Genomic DNA, 25888 nt, shown 5'->3' on the forward strand with positions numbered 1-25888 from the left:
TCAAGTTAAAAGGTTCCAACATAATTAAATAAATTCAAAACCAAATATAATAGGTAGGAATTTTGATAAAACTCTTTGAAATGTGAAACAATATGAATATGAAACAATTTTTAAATTATCAATCCTTTTGAATGTTGTTAAGACTTCTAAGCTTTGAGGAGAAGTCCTAAATGTCTGAATTAAAAAACAAAACAAAAAGTTCACACTATTCTTTGATATTAATGGGGGCATGATATAATGATATTAATAATGATACTAATGGGGACAAAGATTATGCCAAAATAATTCATGCAAGGTCTATCTGCATTTTGGTTTTCCATTTCTAAGTTCTAATTTGTTATGATGGATGTTGGTATGACTCTTTGTTAAGCTCACATCACTTTGATATATCAAATAATGACATTTTGTTAAGCTGTCAGAAGACTAGATTAGTGTGTATCTTCAAATGCAGACACTGAGGTTGGAGAAGGTGCAAGATGGCAAAAAATTTGGAATGAGCTCCAGAGGAAAAATATACATACCAACATTGTTGCTGTCTATAGACAATTTTAGTTGAGCTGTCTACAGATGGGGAAATACTGAAGTGATCACTTGCTGTGTGAATATCTATTTAGCTGCCTTTCATATTAACAAGCTTAAAACCAAAACATGGACAACAGACGGGTCCATGACAGTGATCAAATACAAAATCAGTTAAAACTCATAATAATAAAAGCTGCATATTAGATATGGATTGGTTACACAGTGAGATGACAAAATTACATCTCTGTCTTACTGGTGGTGCTTGTACTTCCTAATAGAGTACTTCATGACCTTGTTCTCAGAGCATATTTGCTGTCTTTATGTGGATAGAAATATGTGAGTGTGATAGTCTGACACTTAAAATCTGCATTATATTGCCCTTTGGGAAGGACTAAGGGGCCAGAGAGTTTTCTTGCATATTTTAGAATATTCTGTTAGCATGAATGACTTTCTGACTTCATAACTATTCAGGATACATTACCATAGATAATACCCAGCCCTAAAGGGATCTCTGCAGCATTGCAGAGGTCACTGGATCAAGGTGTCTGCCAGGACAATGAGTAGTAAAGAACATATCATCTCTGAACAGCTGAGGGTTGAGTGTCTTGGAGCTCCTCAGGTAGTAAACTACATGACATATCCTCACCAGACGTATGGATGAACCTGTCATGTTAGTTTGTTGGTCAGCCCAAGGGATGATATAACAATTATTCAGTAAAGTTCAGGTTTTTCTGTAAAATACTGAGCTGAAGAAAAAATCCTATACCTGTAAAATTCAAAACTAGAAGTAAAACAAAATGTAATTTTGACAGATTAGTGTCTGAAGTGTCCAACTAAGAGTTTATTTAGCATGTGTTCTTATGGACCAGTCAGCATAAGTGATAATGAGCACCTCATAGAATCCTAAAGGAAACAGTATGTCCAAAGACAAATAGCTGGTGAATATTTAGAGAGTTAACAAAACCGGAAGTGCTATTGTGTAAACCCACCTATTGAAAGAAGCCAGAAAAGATTGCAAAATCATAGAATTGTTAGAATGGTTTGAGTTGGAAGGGACCTTTAAAGCCCACACAGCCCCAACCCAGTGCCGTGGGCAGAGCTGCCAACCACCAGCTCAGGCTGCCCGGGGCTCCATCCAACCCAGCCTTAAGCACCTCCAGGGATGGGGCACCACAGCTTCTCTGGGCAGCTGTGCCAGTGCCTCACTACTCTCTGAGTACAGAATCTCTTCCTAACATCTAACCTAAATCTCTCATTTAAAACAATACCCACTTGACCTATCACTATCAGATTGTGTAAAATGTCTCCTTCTGTCCTGTTTACAAGCCCTCTTTAAAGCTACAGTGGGGTCTCTCTGGAGCCTTCTCTTTCTCCAAGCTGACCAAGCCCAAATCCTTTAGCCTGTCTTCATTGGAGAGGTAATACAGCCCTCTGATTATCCTTGTGGCCCTCCTCTGGATGTGTTCCAACAGCTCCATGTCTTTCGTGTACTGGGGGCCTCAGGTCTGTATGCACTAATCCAGATGGGGCCCCATGAGGGCAGAGCAGAAGAGGAGCAACCACCTCCTTTGCCCTGCTGGCTTTTGATGCAGCCCAATGTATATCTGGACTTCCAGGCTGTAAGTGCACATTGTTCAAGATACAAGAATATTGCAGCTTTAATATATTCCAAGGACAGGGAGTTCACAAACTAACTTCTGTGCTTCAGTTTTGACCTCACTGAGCTAAAAGAAATGTTTGAACAGTCTTTAAATATGCTAGTAATTTAAATGATAAATGCTGGTAAGTGCTTTTCTCCTTCGTGCCTAAAATTTACACAAAATCTTCCATTAAAGTATACAATCAAGTATCTAGGCAGTTGCATTTAGATTTATATCTACTGCCAAAACAATATATCTTTCAGATAAGAATTTCATGTGTGACTCTTAATAATAATCTTTTAAATTAAAAGACTGATTCCATCTGAATAATGAAGCAAGATAGCCAAGAAAATAGATATAAGCCTGACCACACAAATTCATTAAAATAAGAAAAATCTATGAAGCAGTGATGATAATGAGAAACCATTGACTATCAGTTGACAGCACTGAAAACGATTACATTTATGGCTAGCTGTATGGAGCTTTTTGTTTTACTATTTTTAGGTCTTTCTCTCTCTAAACCCGAGGGATAAAAAAAATCGTGGCAACCCAGTTGCTCTCATTACCATAGACATACAGAATCTTAGTAGTACAAAAAACTAAGTCTGATGGCTGTACAAGGAATAATGCTTTATTTTACTTAAGTAAAGATTAGCATTGATGGTTGCCCTTATTCCTGTAATATATAATTATTTAGTAATGACAAGCATTACCACTTCAAGAAGGCAATTTGATATACTCAAGATATTCTCCTTTCTAATTTTGCTTTTGGTCTCTACTTAATTTGCAGATAGTGTATGTGCTACCTGTCTTCATTTTAGAAATAAGTTGTCCTTACAAAATCTGTTTTTAAAATAAATGTTTGAAGATGTGCAATCTTTGTTTTCCTTGTTAAAATATTTTTACTTTCTTCTGAGTATAATGAACTTCCATCATAGCAAGTGCTAATGAGATGCATAATTGCTTATCAGTTGCTTGCCCTTTTCCTCCATTGCTTATGTTATTTCTTTTTTTTAGCAAATCAGTATTAAGCAAAAAGTGGCACCAATGCAAGAATCGAATCCATCTTATACTTGTCTGTGTATTTGCCTGCCTGCGGGGCTGCACTCATTCTCTTGACAGACCATGGGATGTTAGGAATAGGCTGACAGGGTTCACAGGACGAGCTGATGCTCTGTGTATATCCAGCCAAGTTTTATAATTGATCCATCTCCATTGACTTCTGTTGACTATGGAAAGACAAAAGGCACTGCCTGGGACAGAGCAACCTTTTGCTGTTGGAGCACAGATGTATGGAAGTGCTTTATGTGACACAAACTGTCACAAAACATTTGGTGCAGTAAAGTGTGCTGTTGAGACCTGTTTTAAGCTGTCAGTCTGTCACTGTCTTTTGAAACCTAGCATAGAACCAGCAAGCCCACTTCCATCAAAAAATAAAAGTCCTGTTTATTCTTCCATTTTCTCCCACCAGGTAATTTCACTCTGTAACATCATCTCAGATATTATAGTAGAATTAATGAAGTCAAAATTTCTCCTGCATCCAAAAAAAAAAAAAAAGAGAGATAAATAGTAAGGAAGAAAGTAGGTTTTGAAAAAGGTAAGTGAAAAGGAAAGAGATGCTTTCAGATCACCTGAGTCTGCTGAACTTCCTAGATACAATATGAAGCCACTCACTTTCTGCATTATAGGCACAGATGTCCTAAGGTGTTTTAATATCACCTCCATATACAGACCTGTAGTTGATTTGGATACCATTAACATTTATTGCTGAGTCCTATATGGACCAGAGTGAGTGTTTCTTTGAGTCTGACTTGCAGCTCAGACTAAAATGCTGTTAGAGACAAAGAACATCACTTAACTTCCCGTTTTCCTGAAGCCTTGATGGTTATTCTGTATTCAGTTTCTAATGGTTTTCTCTTGATTTATGATACATCATTTAATCCTCTTTTTTAAAGTTAAAAGTTAAACTAATGAGGTCACAAATCACAAATCTCCCATTTAGCCAGTACTGCCAGTACTTGGTTCATCTGTTTTTTAATTTGGCGTTTGGAGGAACCACTGATCGAAGAAAAGTTCTACTTAAAAATATAAAATCTTATAAGTCTGAGGACTTTGTCTTTCTCTGTGCCTTCATGGTGATAGAAAGCCTTGTAAATACTGAAAGTAGCCTGTATTTTGACATATTTTTCACTAAAACCATATGATTCATTCTGATTACTCTGTATCAAATAGAAGACTTCCCTTTTTTTTTTTGTTAATTTTACAGTTACCTAGTGGCACTTTTAAAATTCTTTTATTATTACAAGTGCAGCAACTTTGTCTTTGCCTCTTTCACTCTGAGAGTTTTAAAGATCACCTCTTCTGATCTTTCAGACGCTCAGAAAACAGACACAACTCTGAGATGTCAGGACTCTGAACTTCTGTAGATATAGGAGAGGGTAAGGAGTGATGAATGTGTGAAAATATGCTTATCTACAGGGTCTGTTTCTTCTATGAAAAAAGTAATGAGATAACTCTGCCCATGGCAGGGGAATGGGATCTAGATGATCTTTGAGGTCTGACCCAAGCCATTCTATGATTCTATTCTATAAAATATCACAGAATAGAATCATAGGATCATTAGGTTTGGAAAAGACTTCTAGGATCTTCTAGTCCAACCATCCAGGTATCACCAATATTGCTCACTAAACCATGTCCTTAAGTGTTACATCTACATTTCCCTTAAACACCTTCAAGGATGGTGACTCTACCACTTCTCTGGGCAGTTTGTATCTCAAGAAGGATTTCCAAGAATGTCAAATGATTATGCATTTCTTTATTACCTCTGAACATACACAATTTTCCAGGTATAGTTACAAGCAGTTCCACTTGAACTTGTTTGGACAACTGATTGCTGAATATTTCAGTTTGTCTCTTGTTACTTTTTTATCCAAACATCTCAATATTGAATGATGATTTTGCTCTTGGCACTGTTCCAGGTAGTTTTACCCTTCTATTTTTAAATATTATTGTATGTAAGTCAGTGTTAGGTGCTTTATGAAGTGTTGTCATTAAGCTATTGCATTTGATTTGTTATGAAAAGCGAAGATTTGGGGATTCTGCCATCTTAGTTATTAAGAAACTATGTTTATGCACTATTGGAAAAATCACTTCTTTTCAAAGCTGCAAATAGCAAAAACAGAAATAAAAACAAGCATGCTGTGGTATGAAATGATCACAGGCCAACACAAAAGCAAGAAGAATCTTCTCTCACATCACATCTTTGTTATGAACTAATATAGAAAAATTTTAGAGTTCAGCTAGGCAAAGAGATATTTAGTTAAGCAAAATAATGAGTTCTGCTGTGCTTTTCATCTTCAAAATGTCTTACAAAGGTTAAACCTTTAAAATACATCTGTGAAATGAAGCGTTATATTACTACCGTTACTTTTTTCCCCTCAGTTCAGGTAGATGTTGAGTGTTTAAATGTCCAGAGCTGCAGAGAGGGTTGATCAGATTTAGGACTGAAGTTTGTGAGCTTCTCCTGCAGTGCCTGCACTTTTCAGACTGCACTGGATGTTCTTGGCTAATTTATAGTCCACCATCCATTGGTCACGTCCTTCTTTCCCTAGTATGTCTACAGCTTTCCCTTGCACTGTGTGTACTGACACTTACTGGGTAAGGCTGCCATAACTCTCTAGGCACACCCTCACCTGCCTACATTTGACTCTTCAGACCCCTTTATTTCCTCTTGCACTACTTTACAAAATGATCAATTCTAGAGCTCAGCAAAACTCTCAGTTGAAATTGCTTTGTGGAGCCTTGATGAAAGCCACATTAAATGAATTTGATCCCACATTATGTATAGCCCTCATGAATTTACATAAAGGAGCTCTACATATGAAGGCAGAAAGTGACTCACCACCTCCCATGTTTGCACCGGTCTTAGAAAGGTAACATCTGTACCAGGTGGCCCAGGGATGAGAATGGAAGTAGGAATTGCATCTGTCAAATACCTGTGAGAAAGCAAAATGTCATAATTATGTTCTCTGTAAGTTTCAGTGAAAGAAATCTCTACTTCAGGAGTGGAAAACCATCTTTCAGAAGTTATTAACTGCAATTTGCAGGATTTCTTCAGCTAACTGATGATGGCTATATAAAAGCTTATAGACCAACATCAGGAAAACCCTACAGTTTGTAAAAAGATGTAGCTGGTAATATGTGAAATTATTTGTAACAGGCTAGTAACCAAAAAAAAAGTGGTAGGATTTGACAGTCCAGAAATGCCTCCACTTGAAGAGCTCAAGAAATTATAAAAAATGACTTAGAACTTTCTGAAGATAAACAGTAAAAAGAGAAGGAGGAAGTCTGTGCTGATTAGCCTAGCTAGCAAGTTTAGTGCATCATATGCTATATATATTAGTACCCAAGTGCATCTGTGATGCACTTTTTAGATGTCCTCAACTCTGACTGCAGTGGGAACCCAAAACAATTGATATTAGGCCTCTTGTTATTAATCTGAGGACATAAATGAGCTTGAGCATGTGCTCTTTGAAATGCAAGACATTGTTTCTTGCTCTGTCAAAATGTTAATTTTTTTTTAATGTGTTTTGTAATAAGTAACTCACCTAAAGAAGAAATATACTGCGAAGGTGTACCATAAAAAGCAGAAATATGAATAATTTCCCTCCAAGAAGAGGCTGATTTAATTCTGAATATGTTTAAAGGCTAGTGTACTTAAAATGCAGAAAATCAGATATTAAGGGCAGCTTTTGTTTCAAAGTAGAAGATTAGTAAGAAGAAACAGTAAAGCAAAAGACAAAGTAACAGAAGACATATGAAAAGATCATTAATTTTCTAGGAATAAAAAAGGACTAATAATTTTTCAGGCATTATTAAATAATGCAACAATTCTATGAACATTTGACTGTGACTTGGTACCAGATCAGTTTCCAAAGCACAGAGCCCTCTGGGGAGTTTTATGAAGATAGTTACAATCCTGTTTTACCTTCAAGAAGATAATGTGGCTGATAGCCCAGCTGAAGTGCCTCTACACCAATGCACACAGCATGGGAAATAAGCAGGAGGAGATGGAAACTGTGGTGCAATTAGAAAGCCATGACCTAAATGATATTACAGAAACACAGTAGAAAGAATTGCACAACTGAAATAATATGGTTGAGGGCAACAAGCTTTTTGGAAGGGATAGGTCAGGCAAGGGGGGATGGAGCAGTTACCCTCTATGTTAAGAAGTAGACAGACTGAGAAGAGCTGCCTACAAGCAGCCATGATCAGGCTTAGAGTTTGTGTGTAAAAATTAGGGATGGGACCAATAAAGGACACCTGGTAGTCAGGATGTACTACAATCTGCCTGATCAAGGAGAGCCTCCTGACCAGGCCTTCTTGCTTTAGCTACAAGAGATGTCAATCTTGAAGGCTCTCATCCTGATGGGGAATTTCAACCAGTTTCAACCACCTGGATGTCTGCTGGGAAAGCAACATAGCTAGCTGCAAGCAATTCAGGAGACTCGTGGAGTCTGTTGAAGATGACTTCCTGGTCCGGATATTAGACAGACCAACTAGAGGCTGATGTGATTGCCAAGTCACTCTTCATCATGTTTGAAATGTCATGGTTGTCAGGCAAAGTTCCTTGGGAATGAAAGAATCTCACTCATTTTCAAGAAAGAGAGAAATGAAGTCCTAGGGAACAACAGGCTGATGAGCCTTGTGTCTGTGCCTGGGTAGATAACGGACAAGATCCTCCTGGAAGAGTTGTTAAGGTACACATGTGGAAGTGATCCAAGAGAGCCACCATGGCTTCATCAAGAGGAGATTGTGCCTGACCAATTTGTTGACCTGTTACAAAGGAGTGATGGCATTGGTGGAGAAAGGAAGGGACAAATTGGTGTCATCTTCCTGGACTTGTGCAAGGCCTTTGATGTGGTCCCCCAGCACATCCTTATTTCTAAATTGGAGGGAGATGGATTTGAAGGCTGGACTGTTTGGTGGGTAAAGAATTGGTTGGATGATTTCAGCCAAAAGATTGTGGTCAACAGCTTAATGTCCAGGTGGAGGCTGGTGACAAGTGGTGTCCCCCAGGAGTCTGTCTTGGGACTGGTGCTTTTCAGCATCTTCACTGATAAAGATGTTGACAGATAATAGACAGTGGGATCAAGCGTAAATTATTCTTAATAGAACATCCAGGTTGCACTTAGACAATTTAGAGACTTTGTTTGACTTTCCTAGAGAGATAAAAAAAAGTTCTGTTCCTCGTCAAACTCTAGGTCTTTTTAGTACAGTCCTTCTCTCAATATTCTACCCTTTTGTTATCTTCCTTTCCTTTCAACTTCTGTATCCTTATATTTTGTCTTAATTATTTCAACTTTTATTGCAGTAAGATGGCTCACTGCACACAAACTCTTCCTAGAAGTGCTCCCTTTTTCCTCTCCTGATTCTCTAATGCAAGAAGTATTTTCAATATATGTACGTTTATTTAGTTGAGAATTTCCCAGTTGGCTCACAATCCAGTAAGCCACACTCTCATATGAACAGGGAGAGAGACACCTCTGAAGGAGACCTGGAGGCCACGTGGTGCTTAGATTGATGATTTGGATCTTGTTATCTAGCCTGGTGTTCTGCTAGGCATTCCTAGGAAGGCAGATTTACAGGCTGCCTACCAGCTCTTGCTAAGACCTCGTTTGAAGGAGAGGGGAAGATGGATGCGAGAGCCCTTGTTGATGATATAGCAGTATGAACATAGCTGTTTTACCTTTCATTGTTTTAGACTAATTAAAATGTAAGTACTTTGGGATAAGGACCTAGAGATTCAGACGTATACTGAACAGACATTGCCTCAGGAGAATGCAAGCTAGCCAGCAGGTATAATTCATATGGGATTATTTCTTTTAGCTTTCTAAGAACAGCTGAGAAAATAAGTAATGTTCAATCAGTAACTGGGGCTATTTTTGGAGCAGTGACTCCTATAAACTGAGAATAGAAAGGAAGACAATACAGAACTGCATGAATTAGGACTTTTGGAACCATTGAGAAGTAATTTACAACCAGGATATTTTTTTGTTGCGGTAGAAAATCCTCAGGCAAAGGGAAAACAGGAAATTACTCCAAACCCTCTAAGCTCATCATTTCATTAAATAAATGGTAGCCAAACTTTTAGCAGATGAACAGGGTTTACTTCTGCCTACTAGGAATTGGTATCTCTAAACATAAACTTCTTTTTTACCCAATATAAAAACATTTCACAACTGCTCAGAATGCAGATAATCTCAATTTATGCATGGCAGCAGCTACATTTAGGGAAGTAGTTCATGCAGCAGAAGTAATTCTGGAGGCTAAGAATTTCTGGACCTGCCTTCATCTCTGAAGCACATTCATTGTTTCCATTGCTTTTGAGCCTCAGAGTTCTTTTGCTTCAGGTCTAAATGTTTATTACCTCAAATTGAAGTCTGCCAGTAATCAAAAAGCAGAATTCTCAATTCCAAGTCTTTTGTCCTAGCAATGACACAGTGACATTGAAATTATGAAGGCTTTGATCTTATGAAAAACAGTGGAAAAATTCCTGTGAAATGTATGGAATACAAAGACAAGCTTATTATTTTTTTTTTGGTGGTGGTTAAAAATAACATCTGCAATAATTCCATGACAAAACTAAAAGTGCCTTTCTTACTCTGTGGAGGATGCTAAATAAGATTTTTTAAATAGTATCTTGTGCTAAGATAATTATGGGAAAAATTCAGCTTTACATGAATTTGACAGCTGTTTTAAAAGCTCAAGTGGCAACCATTCGCTATAGTGCTGAAGACCTATGTTCAAAATCTCCTATAAGGCCTTGTCTTCTAAAAGCCAGCTAAGACTTGAGATTGCATAACAAAAATGACATCCTTAGTGCAAAGGCAAATAGAAATCAATCTGTGATATTGAGATGTTTGTGTTTCCTGTATAAAGGGGACAAGGAATTCTGCTACCCAGAATGGCTTGATGTCCCCAGTTGGGGACAGCAATTTACAGTGACTTAAATGACTGCATTAGATACACCAGAAATTGACAGATCAGTACAGTGCTATAAATCCTGAACAACAAGTATAGCTTTTCAAAAAAAAACCTTTCGGGAGAAGAAAAAGCCCAAAATAATGACAGTGCACTGACAGTATAATAAAGAGGAATTCGTTATTCTGACTGCAGGGGTTGACAACGACCAGAGGGCAAATGCATAAAAAAGGAAAGAAGAGCCTGTGTTCAAATGTCATAAAATCCCTGCCTCAATTGAAAGAAAAATAAATATTCTCAAATTATTTTATATGGGCATAATAATAATAAAGTTAATTTATCTGATCATGGCCAATATTTCTGAGCACAAAGCTGAGGATGCAATGTTATCATATATGATATCATCTGAGTATAAAGAAACCCTTTTTAGATGATCACTGCCATGAAAACAAATGAAGCCTATTACATCTGTTGGTGAGGAAAAATGAAGCAAAAATTAAAATGAATAGTGAGTGAAAGGTTAAATAGGTAAGATGGTCTTCTTTGGGAATAATTTTTCTTGACAATTTTTAGGTTACCATTCAATTGTAGGAACAAATCTGATTATTACTATTTCTTTTATTACTGGAAAAGAATAATAGCAACTCGCAGGGATGACTACTTCTATATGCAGGCATAAATTACACCTTCAAACAAGATCTCGGTCCCACAGAGGAACAGAAATAAATTGAAAACCCAGTTGTTTTTATGAAGATATTTAGTTCTAAACATACCTTCTTGCATAATTTGTCTTCCTATTACTATTATAATTTTTAGGGATTTTTTTAAGGTGTTTTTTTTTTTTTTTTTTTTTTTAATTTTTTAATTGAATGCTTTTGTGAGAAGGAAGGATTTTTAGAGTTTTTGTTCCCTTGATATTTCCCATGTAAAGTTACAATCCTCATGCAGCTTGTATGAAGAGGATTAGAACATGTCATCACTAATTGCAGATGAGGATTTAATGCAGAGATGGTCAGGAGAAGCAGATAAATGAGATTGCCCCACCTGTCTTTATTCAGACTGCACAGATATTTTGCTTCTGTCACTGCTGCTCCAGAAATTTTGCTTGGCTTTCATATCTCTTATCATTACAAGGCAAGAGAAAATTTTTGTTGAACATAATGATGATAATAATAATGAAAGACTGATTTTTCTATTGCTTGTGCTCATCATTCTTAAAGATCCATTTCCGCCATAAGAACCACAAAGACTTAGTTGGTCACATACATGAAAAAAAAGCAGGTGGAAAAAGGAATAACTTTTGAATTAAAAAAAAAATCCCAGATTGCAGTTGCAGAAGTATATTTTTCTCCTCCACCACTTCTTTTTTTTTCTTCTGTTTCTGTTAGACAGTAAACTTTGGAGTACTGGCATTAATCTTCTAATATGCAATATGAGTGCATCATATGATGATAGAAACCATCTGCAAATATTACTGTTACTTAACGTCAACAACAGGTAGTAATAATTTAAATAATATGCTTTAAGAATTACATAAGTAGCAATAGAACAAAATAATGTCAACTTGCATTTCCCACTGTTTTGTTTCAAGACAAATCAATTGCAAAACACAAATCAAAGTAATGGATTCACATTGTAAACAATTTTGGATCCCAAGCAATAATGTCTGAGAGAACTTTCTCTCATAAAGATGAATATTATACAATAAAGATCCAAAAAGCTCTTATGTGAGGCCTTGAAATGCTTGGAAGGACATTTCATATTAGCCCTAACATTCTTTAATAGGTTAAAAACTAATGAGTAAGACAAAATGAGTAAGACCAAGTAGTCCAAGTTACATTGCAGTTCTCTGGATGGATCATTCTTCGCTAAACCATGTAAGTAAAGGACAGAAGTTACTGTCCTTTCATTTGCTTTAAAAAAGATCATTTTCTTTTGAAATCTACCTCAGGCCTTTCAACAAGACAAAAAAGTGACTCAGAAGTTTCAAAATATGACTGAGCCAAAGGGAATTTAATTATCTTCAGTCATCTAATGATAAACAGAATTTTGTTACAATTTTCAGGACTTATCAACCCCTGTACTCAGCACTGATGAGGCTGCACTTCGAATACTGTGTCCAGTTTTGGGCCCCTCACTGCAAGAAAGACACTGAGGCTCTGGAGTGGGTTCAAAGAAGGGCAACAAAGCTGGTCTAGAGGGTCTAGAATACAAATCTTATGAGGAGCAGGTGAGGGAGCTGGGATTGTTCAGTCTAGAGAAGAGGAGGCTCAGGGGTGACCTTATTGCTCTCTGTAACTACCTGAAGGGAGGTTGTAGTGAGCTGGGGTTCAGCCACTTCTCTCGTGTAACTAGCGGTAGAACTAGAGAGAATGGCTTCAAGCTGCACCAGGGGAGATTCAGGCTGGATGTTAGGAGATACTGTTTTTCTGAAAGAGTGGTCAGGCAGTGGAATGGGCTGCCCAGGGAGGTGGTGGAGTCACCGACCCTGCAGGTGTTCAAGGAACGTTTGGATGTTGTGTTGAGGGACATGGTTTAGTGAGAACTATTGGTGATTGGTGGATGATTGGACTGGGTGATCCTGTGGGTCTTTTCCAACCTTTGTGATTCTATGATTCTAAATCTTGACAGATCAGAAAAATGGAAAGGACTGTCTCCTGATTGGGTCTGAAGAGGAGCTTGAAATTCATTTTCAAGGAGAAATTATATATATATTTTAAATTCTACCTTTATTAATAAAGACAAGGAAATATGCAGTAAAGCCACCTCCTTGTCTAACCTATCAACAGAGTTGTTACCAAGGTTCCACTTTTCTGTATGTTCTTCCTATGTCATATTTTGGCTTTTCTCTTCAGGGAAAGAATATGTATTTTTTTAATTTAGAAAGCAGTTTGTGATTTGAATTACGAGTAGAATTAAATGCTACGTGTTTCTCAAAATTAAAGGAAAATAAAATTTCAGTTGTATCAAATAGTTGTTGATGTAACATTTTGGTTCTTGATCATCTGAACCCATTATGAAAATCAGTATCTTGCTATGAGAACAACGTTACTAAAATGAATGTTTTAGACTTTTACTCAGAGCAGTTCCTGTGAGGAAGAAACACTTCCTTAGGACAGTGCATAGGATTTTAAAATTTGTATGACATTTTGCAAAAGATGTAACAGATAAGTAAGAGTGCTGTCTCTCTGACAAAGCAATGTCTTATGTATCAGAAGAGTATACCTGCAGAGCAAGCAGCATTTGAGTTCTCTACAATAATCTTTTGCTAAAGTGATCATGTTGCTCCACTTTTCCTGGAATGTTGCCTCTGTTTTAATGTATAGTTGTTGGTGGTGCAGGGTTTAATGTAGGGGAAGTTCTGGAAAAAATGAAGGAAATCTTGCTGCAGACTTTGTCAGTTGTTTGGCAACTTATTGGGAGACAGATTAACATTCTGTTGAGTCATCTATGCTATCAAAGTTTGGGGTTTTGAACCACACAGTGGTTCACAGAAGCCTGCTCAGATTTTTTTGCTTCCTTTCATCTCAATGCAGATGCTGCTGTCTAAATAGCCTTTGGGAAAAATTTTCTTTGTGGGACACAGACATAGCAGTGGGAATTGCTGGAGCCTGCTGAAGAATGATTATATTTTTTCTTCTAGAGAAGGCAAATAAATACCCTGTAGACCTAATATAAAAGACCTCAGGAAGCATTTTTATTACTTTTTACTGATTTGGATTGCTTTTTTGGTAAGTATTTTTTGAAGACAAATAGCTTTGGAGAGTCTAGGCATGGAATATTTTCATCATTCTTTTATCTGGTTTTCAGCAATGCTAGGTTGGTGTTGGAGGAAATGGGGCGAGATGTTGCCAAGGAGGAAGAAGGAGAAGTACTTAATGCAGAGGGAGTGGAAATTCACCTTCAGCCAAAGCAATTTCTCACCGGTTTCCTCAGAGCTGCGAGAACGTACCAGAAAGATCCATCACCACAACTCATACAGGTAAAAGCAAACCAGGTATTTGTATGAGAAAGTACTGCTATAAAAGTAAGATGTAATATGGGTAATTTAAAAATCTCAACTTCTACTCTATTTTCCAAATTGACTGGTGTTTGTAGGGTCTCAAAAAATACAGCTCAAAATATGCTATTTTCAGAGATGTCATCTCCCCTATCAAAAACAGATCTATTTAATGATGGTGTGCAGTCAAAGAATTCCTCTCCACTCTGCTAGATCACGTTTCATTTCAACAAAGTGAGGCTATACCAAAAGCTACAGCAGTTTGCCTTAGAATCATTTGAGTTGGAAAGGACCCTTACAGGAGATTTATCCCAACTCCCCTGCAATGAACAAAGACACCTGCAGCTTGATCAGGGTGCTCAGAGCCCCATCCAGCCTGATCAAGAATATCTCCATGGACAACGCATTCACCACCTCTCTGGGCAACCTGTTCCAGTTTCCCTGACTACTCCTATTGTGAAACAATTTCTTCCTTATATCCAGTCTAAATCTCCCCTCTTTTAGTTTGAAACAATTTCCCCTTGTCCTATCACCACTGGCCCTGCTGAATAGTCTGCCCCCTTCTTTCTTACAGCCCCCCTTTAGATACTGAAAGGTTGCTCTCAGGTCTCCCTGGAGCCTTCTCTTCTTGGGGCTCTCTCAGCCTGTTCTCATTGGGGTGGGGTTTCATCCCTTCGATCTGTTTGTGTCCCTGCTCTGGAAACACTCCAACAGGACCATATCTTTCCTGTACTGAGGACTCCACATCTGGATGCAGCACTCCAGGATACAGATGGCTTTCTGGGATGCAAGGGCCCATTTCTTTCTCATGTCCAGCTTGCCATCCACCAGCACTCTCAAGTCATTTTCTGCAGGGCTGTGTTTAATCCTTACATCCTGCAGCTTGTATTGGTAGCAGGGTTTCTTGTGATCCAAATGCAAGACATTGCACTTAGAAAAATTGAAACTTGAAAAAAGAATTAGAAAAATTAGCCAGCAGCCTGGCTGATCTTAAAACTCAAGCTCAACATTTTTATATGCAGTGGAACATCACTTTATACCATTCTACTCAAAGAATATTTGATGATGTATTTGAGAATATTGTAGAGAGGTCTATAATTATATAAGGATAAAGTAATACTTCTTTTATGAAGAATTTTTTTTTTTTTTTTGTACTAGTTAAGGAATTTTGAAAATATTGTGCATTGATTATTTTTACTCTGTATATTAATGCTGCACATATTGTGTTTGTTTCTCTGTAAAACAGAGGGTGAAATTAGAAATATCCAAGTTTCTTTTACATTCAGGAGGCAAAATTTATTAAACAGACTACACATACAGGTGAGGATGTCTGGATTTTATCTGTATTAATATATTTTCAAGGCTAGGCTTTTCGAAGTCTTTCCCCTAATCTTGTACTAAACCACATTTTCCTATCCATTAAAAGTGCCTAAGTTTGACAGTATGGCTTAATTTAAAAATGGTGGATTAGAGCTCAAAAAATAAGGCATTCCATTTCTAGTGCCAAGTATAGAAAATGCCTTCCACTTATCATTCTTTAACAGAGGGTGGCCAGCTTAGCATTCTGCCTGTTTTTGATTAGAAACTAAGCACAAATCTGATCTGGAATGGTAATTACTATATTCCAGTTTAAGTCACAGATCATTGCAGCTATTGTTTATTCTCAGGCAGAAACAATTGTCCCTCCAGCCTCCAACTACTGGATATAATTCTCAATTGCTGACCTTTTGCTATGAGTAAAAACTGCATTATTTCTCCTTTGCTACGGTAGCTGTGGGCCCCCTCACCTGTGACAACCGAGATAGCTGCACTATCTGTTATCCATTCTCTGTGGAAAGATTTGAAGATTTCCTATGCTTTCTTTTACTATGGATCAGAAATCACATAACTTTTTAATGCTAAGGATGGTCAGTCGCATCTCATCCAGTTTTTCTCTTCTTAAATAAATGCACACAGATCAGCCAGAGACCAGGCTGCCTCTACAAAAATTTTATTGTTCTCTTCTTGGAGTAGGTGAGGGGACCTATGCATACTTAAGCCTATCTTGGCAAAAACAAAACAAAACAAAAAAGAATGATAGAGCAATAATTGCTAGTTGTGACAATTTTCTCTGCTATGAAGAACACTAAATTTACATCATTCTGTTAGAAGACATAGGCTAATATGGAATGGAAATCAACAAATAAGCAAGGAAAATGCCTGTAACTGAAAATCTTTGCCCAAACTAAGCCAAATTGGTAAAAAGTGTCCTTAAACTTCACGTAAGTCTTGCAATAGAACACGTGCAATTTTTTACCTTATGGTTGACACTGTTATGAATATACTGAGAAAAAAAAAGTCCAAGAGTTGGAAGAGTTGGAAAGTTTCCTAAGTCTTTTGTACTTGAACTATTACTCAGTCAGCTCCAAACTTCCAGATGAACGCTGTGGCACAGCAGCAGGGTGCACATTGGCAGACCTTTGCACTGGCAACAAAGTCTTGTAGAAGCTGATGGTACTCCTACTGCAGTGTCCAGTTTTGCTGGTATGGTGAGAGTTTCTAGATTGGTGTCTGTGTGCTCCTTCAGAGAAAAACAAAAGAACCTGTAATACCCCAACTTTTTCTGCTGGAGCTGTTTAATGCAGAAAAAAAGTAATTCCCCAAAGGTAGCCTATTGTGAAATAATGAGTCACTGTCTCCAGTCTGTAGTTCCTAGGTTCAGGCTGATGCTTTTGCAGATGAACATTTTAGACTAGACTTACCACTTCTCTCGAGCAGATGTATGTAATAGAAAAGTTGGGAATTTCAAGATATATCTCACCAATTTACTATATATAACACATCTGAGAAACTAGATATCTAACAGTAAGGAAAGGGGAGACAGACAGAGCTGCTGATCAGACTACAAGACCTGTTGCAGTACTTTCACCTGCATAGAAACTTTTAGGACTAATATTTATCAATATTTAAATATATCCTGAAGAAGCTATGCATTGTAAGTAGTAACACTATGTTAAACTTTTTAAAAGAATTGAGTACACTAATGGCAGAATCCACAACAGCTATCACAAGGTGGTAAATGTTCTTCAAAGTAGACAAATATAACGTTCATGACATCGCATTTCCTGCCAAATAGTACTAATGAATAAAACATAATGTGAGCAAGAGAGGTGCAAAAAGGACAAGAGGCCTGAATAAAATGTCAATTTTCAGTAGAGTGCATAAAGACAGGAAAATCTACCATAATCAGCCATAATTGAAACAAGATTCCTCACTCCTTTCCAGCATATGGAAAACGTATTTCATCGTCATCAACGTCCCCTTACACTACAAATGATAGGAATGTACAGGTAACTGGAAAATCAGTCTTCAAAATCAAAACATTTTAAAATGGAAGAAATACAATTGATTCTAAGTACACAGCATGCATACAGAGGATTAGCTAATACAAAAGTGCTGGTGGAACATATTTTTGGGAGTAAGAAAATATTTTCTTTTGTATTTTTATGAGAATTCTATTGCAGTCACTCCACCATAAATTTTCCACTGCTGTTTATAGACATTTCAAGACTTTGAAGCTGAGACTGGATGCTGTAAAATTTCAGATAACAGCTCTGAGGAAACTGAGCAATATGCAGACCACCTCACCTTTTCATATTTAGATTCCCACAGAGAAAAACAGTTTTAAGAAATCTGGTTGTGTAATGAAAAGGCAGAGAAATGTTTCATCTTGTTATTTTCCTCTCCTAAATCTCAGACTCACACACTCCCCCTTGGCTTCTGAAGGCATAACTGTTTACTTGTCAATCATGAGCGAAATGTCCCTTCCTGGAAAACCTTTTCCCCAGCTCTTAACATAGTTTTTGAAGTTGGGTCGTGGTATCTACTAAGGCTAGAAGCACTGAGGTCTAACCCAGAAATGTCCAACCTGCAGGCCTGGCCCAGCACATCCTGTGGCTGTCCTGTGCTGCGCCATCATGATAGCGACTTCATTCATTTTCAAGGATGAAGCACAGGAAGAATAAAATTTAATCAAAAATAACTGACACCTTGAGAGCTCACTGAGAATTGCAACCATTGCCATTGAACCAGACCGATGCGCTAGTTTCACAAAAACAAGTTCAAATTTCCCACTAGTTTAGTGGTTTTGTTGCCCACTTTTTTTTTCTTTTAATGAAAATTATTAAATATTAAAATATTTTTTGTTATTTATATACAATAACTATACTAAATATCTAAATATCTCATGAGGGCTGCTCTGAAAGTAATGCCTCCTATTTTACTACGTCATTCCAAAATGTCAGAGGCAGCTGTTGGTGGTATGGCGGTAGAGGCTGAATCTTCCCACCAGTATTCCATTATACATTGTTGCTCTATGACAAATGGTCATAGAAGGGCAGTCTGACAGAATGGTGTCTGATGTGGAAGCGTGTATGAAGCAAAGGGGTGTCACTGAATTTCTGTATGTGAAAATAATGGCATTTATTGACAGCTGATAAAAGCTTATGGAGACCAAACAGTGGATGTGAGCACAGCAAAGCAGTAGATGATGTGTTTCAGCAGCAGTGACTGCAACAGTGTGTCACTGTGTGTCAGTGATCTTCCGGAGCAGATTTCTGTGAGCAGAGCCTGCAGTATACAGGCTCTTGTCCATTGCTGGTAAAAATGTATAGCTAGTGGTGGTTACTATATTCATAAAATCACAGAATGGCTTGGGTTGGAAGGGACTTTGTAGATGGTCTAGTGCTAGATCCCCTGAAATGGGTAGAGTGGTCGTTGCTGAAAAATGTTTTGTAGCTGAGAATTTGCTCTATTAAGTGTTGTTATTGTAATCACTTTATCAGTTATAGTTCCCTGGAAATAAATAGGAGGCATTACTTTTGAGTCAACCTATATAATTGTGGCCAAAGACAATCCCTCTTCATACAGTGCAGTCCATGCAAGCCAAAAGTTTCCACAGTCATAGTCTAAGCAGCAGTTGAATTATCCTGACTGGAAAGTTGAGGAAGGATTGCAAGTCCCTGGAGGTTTTCAAGAATTATGTGGATGCGGCACTGAGGGACACGATTAGCAGTCATGGTAGGGATGAGCGAGTGGTTGGACTTTGTGATCTTAGTGGTCTTTTTTGACCTTAAGGATTCTGTGATTCTGTAAGTCTGGCTAGTAAAATACTGCTGGAAAATACTGCTTTTTGCCTTTTCTGTGGTATGTTTCAGGATATAATTCTTAGAATAAGAAAGGAAGTTTAAACAGAAACGAACCTAGCATTTGAAGGCAGACCCTGCTGTTTGATGCCTCTGTTAGCCAACATAACATCTGTCAAAGAAGCTTGGACACCTGGTTGTGCAATACATGACCTGATATTTGCTGTCACTTTGACTCACCTCCTGTGATGCAGAGGAGATCTGACACTAGCACCAAGGGATTTCCTTTGTAGACTGGAACTGCTCTGGGACTCCTCTAAGATAGCAGTGCTATCATCTCCATCTCAAACTACATCTGATCTGCCTGTGAGGACTATGACAGATAGCTGACCAGCCAAAACATGCCCTGGATGTCTCTTATCTGCCTAGAAAGATTGAGGTGAGTCAAGCTCTTCCCCTGACCTACTGGGCTCATTTTTCTGGAGCTACCTCACTGGAGTGAGTTGCATCAAAAAGAGAGGGCTCCTGCCTGCCCTTAGATTAGCTGCAACCAAACCTGACTTTAGTTGAAGCCACTGACTCTTGCCCGTACAGAACACTGATGCCATCCTGCAACAGTCAGAGCTGAGCTTAAGCTTAAGGTTTTGGAGATAAGGAACAGCAAAGCCAAACCTGTCGCTAACTGCCAGGAGGGCAAAGATGTGAGGGGGCAAACATAGCAGATGAAGTCATTCTGAATATGGTGAGTGGCAAACAAACATACTTTCAGTGAGATGATACTGCAGGACATTACAATTTTGCTGGATTTTCCTGAAACCTCAAGCAGCAGGATATGCAGGTGCTCTGCTAATTCTGAGTGATTATTTTGAAAAAAAAAAAAAAAAAAAACAACACACCTGATTCCCACACAGAGAGTTGGAAGGCTTAGGATCTGAGCAGGTGGGTTTTTGTAGCATGTTGTTAAATCTGTGTGGACATGACTTATACTGTTACTCATGTAGATGATCCTCCTCCACCTCCCCAATACAGTTTGAAGTGACTAACAGTTTCTAGGAAGTCCCCAGAGAAAGCCAGGGTTAGGGCTGGTTTTGCAATGGCTGTCTGTAATGATAGGAAGGAAAAATTTTATTGTTGAGTTAGTCAAGGCCTTGTCTATTCTTATGTCTCATCATTAACTTCATACCATGGTTACAATGGTTGTTACTGTGTTGTCAACACCATAGTTAGCACTAGAACTGAGATTAAGGCATTGATCAGCAGGTCAGAAAAGATTTTGTTCCTGCTAGACCCAGCAAGTTATTTTCTGGATGAAGCAATTCATTTCGGTTAGCACTGGGATGAGCACAGACTTCTGTAATATCGATAACAGTTATGTTTAGGTTTAGGATTACGCTCACTTTTATCAGATGAGAAAAATCAGGATAGAAGAGAGGAATTAACTTGCTTGATTCTGCAGGACAAGAAGAGTTTGGGTGAGGAATGGTAATAATGAGACAAATGACTAATAACTCGCCATTCACTGCTATGTGTTTTGCTGAGGCTATTGTTAATGCTAATGTTGGGTTTGTGGTTTGTAACTGAAGAGCCTGAGGAACTAAGCTTATTCCTGAATATCAGAGAACCCTGTGGCTGGAGGAAGGCTGATGTCAGGCAGGATTTTATGCTGTGGGAAAGTTTCTCCAGGGAAGGTTTGTGTTGGATATCAGGAAAAACTTCTCAAAAGAGCAGTGAGGCAGTGGCACAGGCTGCCCAGGGAGATGGTAGAGTCACCATCTTGGAGGTGTTCAAGAGCTGTGTGGATGTTGGAACTGAGAGACATGGTTAGCAGGCATAGAAGGGATGAGTTGACAGTTGGACTAGATGATCTTAGTGATCTTTTCCAACTTTAACATTTCTCTGATTCTATGAATAGTCTCTGCATTGGATAATGCCTTGGCTAATACTGAAGGTAATAACATCTGAGACACAATATGCTCAAGGCTTATCAGTGGCAGAGACAAAGTCAAAATCCCCAGGCCCAAAGGTGAGGGTTAGGTTGGGGTGAGACATAGCAGAGGGGAAGGATGGTGGTGGGACAGGGAGTAAGATGAGGTGGGGAGAGTTGCTGCTTTGGCTGTTTAATGGGAAATGAAAGAGAGGACAGGGACCTCCTGCACACTCATGGCTCTGTATTGCTGTAGCACTCAAATAGGATTTCTAGGCCTCTGGTGCAATCGGATCTGGAAGATGAGCATGCAAGTTGTAATGCTAGCTTTATGTATGCTTGTAACTGATGCTCTGAGGACTAAGGTTTATTGATGGATGCTGAAGGACTTTTACTGTTTCTGCTGACAAAACGCACTGGCATGTGGGTGCTTTTGCATGTCACAGCACTCTAGTTGAGACTGCACTTGAGGCAAGGATTACAGCTAAATAGCTTGGCAGTAGGGTTTGAATAACTGCTTATTTTTGCCTCCTGAGAGGCTTCCATGGCAGTTTAAGGGATGGGCTGATGATAGAACAGCTGGTTCCAGCTATGCAAGAAGGACTGGGAGGAGGATAGATGCATGCAGGGGTGAATGCTGCATGCTGTCAGTAAGATCAGGGCTTTCAAGGGAGGCTGGTGAAAGTGGAAAGAAAAAAATCAGTGGAAGAAAGAACAGCGAGGGAGAAAAGTGAGAAGGAAGAGACAAAAGACAGATGCAATTTCCTAGAGCTTTTCTTTTCATCCCTGTCCTTCTTCTTATCTTCAGGGTACACACTAACTCAAAGCCTATCCTTTCAAAAATGAAGCACAGTATGAGATACAGCTTTCTGTGTTGTTTACAGTAAATACTCTCAGGTTTGCTTGTAAGATCTGGTCCTTTTTAGCATCTTGCGAACACTACAGCCTGTTTTTCTCCAGTGCTTTTTAGCAGAAGACAAAACACAGCAGGCTTTTTTTTTTTTTTTTTTTTTGAGGCTTTTGTTCTGTTTGTCTTCAGATCTCTGGATGTTGGTCCTCATAATTCACCAGAACAGGAATAGAGCTTCAATTATCCAGAAGTGTTAAGGAATAATCTATCTAGTATAGATCGTGAAGATGATGATAAAGGACTAATATAGATGTGCATCTATGTGTTAGGGTTGCTTCAAAAGTAACGCATTTAGTTTTGTTTTGTTGGCTTGCAGTGTCAAAGGCAGTAGTTGGTATGACAGTAGAGGTTGAACCTTCTCACCAGTATTCCATTACATTTTGTTGCTGTGTGACAGATGGCAGCAGAGGGGCAGTCTGACACAATGGCATCTGACATGGGGGTGGAGGAAAGGTTTGGCAAAAATGCATAGCTAATGGTGGTGACTATGTTGAAAAACAGTGTTTTGTTGCAAAGAATTTATCAAGTGTTATTGTGTTCTTTTATCTGTCATATTCTCCATGGAAATAAGTAGGAGGCTTTACTTTTGGAGTGAGCTACATATATGTTTGTATGCAGGTGAAGGAGTCGGCTCTCAATAAAAGTGGATCTGCTTCTGGGTTGAATAACACAAGAAGCAAGATGCTGACTGTGAGTCTGACATGATACTGCAACTTGAAATCTAATTCAGGAAAGAACAGAATTTAAATAACATTTGGATGCAACAGCAGGAAACAGAAGGAACAGGTGTTTAACATGATTTATTTCAATTGTTTAACCTCTTTGTTAATGCCAAAACCCAAACTCTGTCAGGTTTTGGCTTTATGTAGTTGTACTTTTGACTGTTTCATGCCTCAGAGAATTTCTTCTGCTGTTCGTTTGTCTCTGAGGAGCTAGGCCTCTGTCTCTGAGTACTTTTGATCTCCAGTCTGTGTGTGGCTTTTTCTTCATGAGTCAGTGCAACTACATGGTCATGAATAAGGCTCAGCGTTTGTTACTCTGCTCTGCAGGTTCACTGGATTATCAGCAGGAGAAACTTTTAGATCTGCTTCCCAAAATGGATAAAATTTGTTGCCTAAGACTTAGAAGCCGTAGAATGCTTTTTTTTTTCTGTGATCACTGTAAAATATAAAAGCATAAATAAGTGCTTCACAATTTTTCAGGTGCTGGTATAGTCTTGATGTATATCTGCTTAATAGGACAGGTCTCTCACTGCTGGCACCCTGCTGAGTGCCTCAGAGTACATAATATTGAAGTTGCTTTACATTTTGTAAGAAGCCTACTGGTTCAAAGTAGTGAAGAGCTCTTTCTCTCTAGTCTTTCATGCTCCATTTCACACTGTTCCTTGTGTTTAGCAAGTCAAAAACTGTAGCAACATCTGCTTTAAGAAAAGGTGCCCTTTAATGATACAAGTGTTTACTTCTATCATGACTTTTAAAAGTTCTTTCTTGACTTTCTTTGAAGGATTCAGGATCCAATGAGAAGAAATTATACAAAGGTATCTCTGTAAAAGCATGCTTTCTTTAGGATGAAATTTCAGTAATTTTGGATGATAGAGAGATTCTATTTGACATCAGATTTTGCCTGTGTCAGTCTCCCCCTCTCCTAAACGCTCTCCGCTAGACCTCTGCATGTCTGGGCTGTTTACATATGTATCTCTAACTTTTTAGGCTTGTTCTCACATAAACTTGTCCCATTAGCTGCTGCTTTTTGTTCTTAGTATTTCTCCCTCTTCCTCATTGCTTTCTCACCCAGTGTGCAGTCCAGTCTTCAGACTGATGTTCTTCCAACAAATAAAGGGTTTTGACACTAGAATCTTATTATTTCCCCTTCCTTGTTTTCATTTTTTCTCATAATTAGCTTTTCTTTCCTTCCTTCCTTCCTTCCTTCCTTCCTTCCTTCCTTCCTTCCTTCCTTCCTTCCTTCCTTCCTTCCTGCACATGCTGTTCAACCTCCTAGAAAAATCGCAGCTTTCTTTGAATAAACAGATTCATCTTTTCACTCTGTTCCAAAATATATATATATATGTGAGAATGCATTATCTCCTTACCTTGCCCCCTCTGACCTACATTGCTGTCTAGAGCAGGGTTAGACTTACTGTCAAGGCAATGAGTGCATAAGTAAATTCTGCAACATCTCTTTCTGAGGGCTTTGACTGCCTTGGCTGAGGGCTGTGACATTCATTGGTACCTCACAGTATTTTTTTTCACTTGGGTGTTACTTACTGTATGTTATCTCAAGGACTGCTGGTGGCCTCAATTCCCCTAACAAAGATTCTGCTTCCTGTCCTTCCCCATTACTAACTGTAGAGATTATGATCTGTAGATATTCTTATTTTCCAAATTTTTGGTTTTTATTTTCTGATGACAATGACAACACACTTCATGACAATGCAGTCTGGAGACGCGTAAGTGGACAGTGAAGATGCATCACTCCCAACAAAATATTAAAAAGCAGTATTTTTAAAATGTTCTCACAGACCTCTGTCTGCTTTTCTTGGACAGCAGGAAAACACCTACAACTCGCTATTTAAAGACATCTGTTGTACTTGGGGAAGGCTGCTCTTACATGTAAAGCATAAGGAAGTTCAATTTCTAGCTCCACTAAAAAAAAAATACAAAAACTGTGGCACCTTGAATGAACCTTTATGTTACTTCTTTCACATTTGCTAATTTACAAGACACTGTGTGTGTGGATGCTGATACTTTCCTACATGGCAGGATGGTTTTGAGAAATTAGACATGACAGTGATTTAACCCATTAAGCAGACTGATGCTTTGTAGAATTGATGTTGCACCATTTCCTACCCTAGAGCTGCTTCCTGGATGACTTTTCATCTTTTATTATCATACTGAATATTAATTGGCATGTGATTACCTCCAAAATCGTAGAATCACCAAGACTGGAAAAGACATCCAAGATGATCTAGTGCAACTGTCCACCTACCACCAATGTCCATTAGTACAACATCCAAACATTTCTTGAACACCTCCAGGGATGGTAACTGCACCACCTCCCTGGGCAGCCTGTTCCAGTGTCTGACCACTCTTCCAGAGAAGAAGTGTTTCCTAATATCCAACCTGAACCTCCCCTGATGCAACCTGAAGCCATTTCCTCTTCTATTGCTAGTTACGTGGGAGAAGAGGCCAACCCCCAGCTCACCACAACCTCTTTTGAGGTAGTTATAGAGAGTGACGAAGTCTCCCATGAGCCTCCTCCCAGGTACTAATCTATGAGGAAAACTAATTTATTCTGTTATAGGAACTGATATTTATGAGAAACTGCAATGTATTGAAGCCCTACACGAATAATGAAATAGTTCATTTTCTTCTTTATGATTTGTTTTTATTTATTGTTTTCTTTGGTAGCTAGAACTGTAACTCTTATACCTGTAATGATTTAAACGATTTCAGAAGTAAGGAATGGTTAGAAAAGATCACAATTTAAGAAACTTTAGTGAAAAGCCTTTAAATGAATGACAAAGAGGGTGTTTTTCCTTTTCTTTCCAGTTTGCTTTCAGTCAGCATACTAATTGTTCCCTTTTGCAGGATTCACTGCTCGTTTATACAGCAGGGTGGTTTCATTTTTGTCTGGTCCTGTTTGGAGATGGAGTCCTCCTATATACATCCTGAGAAATTTCCTTTTTTTCCTTTGGGCATGTAAGGTGATTACGTAAAATTAAAAGTGGATATCTTAGATCTTGGTAAACATAACTGAAGGATGAATTCATTTTTAAAGCTGTCTAGG

General features: G+C 38.4%; 2 protein-coding genes across 5 annotated transcripts in view; one reads left to right on the forward strand and one right to left on the reverse strand.

Moving 5' to 3' along the window:
* The window catches only part of HTR1F (5-hydroxytryptamine receptor 1F), a 111039-nt gene that overhangs the window by 47477 nt on the left and 37674 nt on the right, over positions 1–25888 (reverse strand). For both annotated transcript variants that reach the window (XM_090134473.1, XM_090134472.1), the window contains exon 2: positions 6064–6157. The gene's annotated coding sequence lies outside the window, so the exon portion shown is untranslated. The remainder of the gene's footprint in view (positions 1–6063; positions 6158–25888) is intronic.
* LOC149919877 (uncharacterized) overlaps positions 1–25888 on the forward strand; it is a 72363-nt gene that overhangs the window by 30898 nt on the left and 15577 nt on the right. For 2 of the 3 annotated variants that reach the window (XR_016463729.1, XM_090134476.1), the window contains exon 3: positions 13956–14127. Coding sequence is in view for 2 of the 3 variants with exons in the window: in XM_090134476.1 (XP_089990602.1) it covers positions 13956–14127 (172 nt within the window). In the remaining variant the exon portion in view is untranslated. Of the gene's footprint in view, positions 1–13955; positions 14128–19340; positions 19429–25888 lie in introns of those variants that run through there. The other variant, XM_090134477.1, reaches the window with a different exon arrangement.

Source organism: Phasianus colchicus, chromosome 1 (assembly GCF_987193195.1).
Source record: "Phasianus colchicus chromosome 1, bPhaCol1.hap1.1, whole genome shotgun sequence".
Taxonomy (NCBI): domain Eukaryota; kingdom Metazoa; phylum Chordata; class Aves; order Galliformes; family Phasianidae; genus Phasianus; species Phasianus colchicus.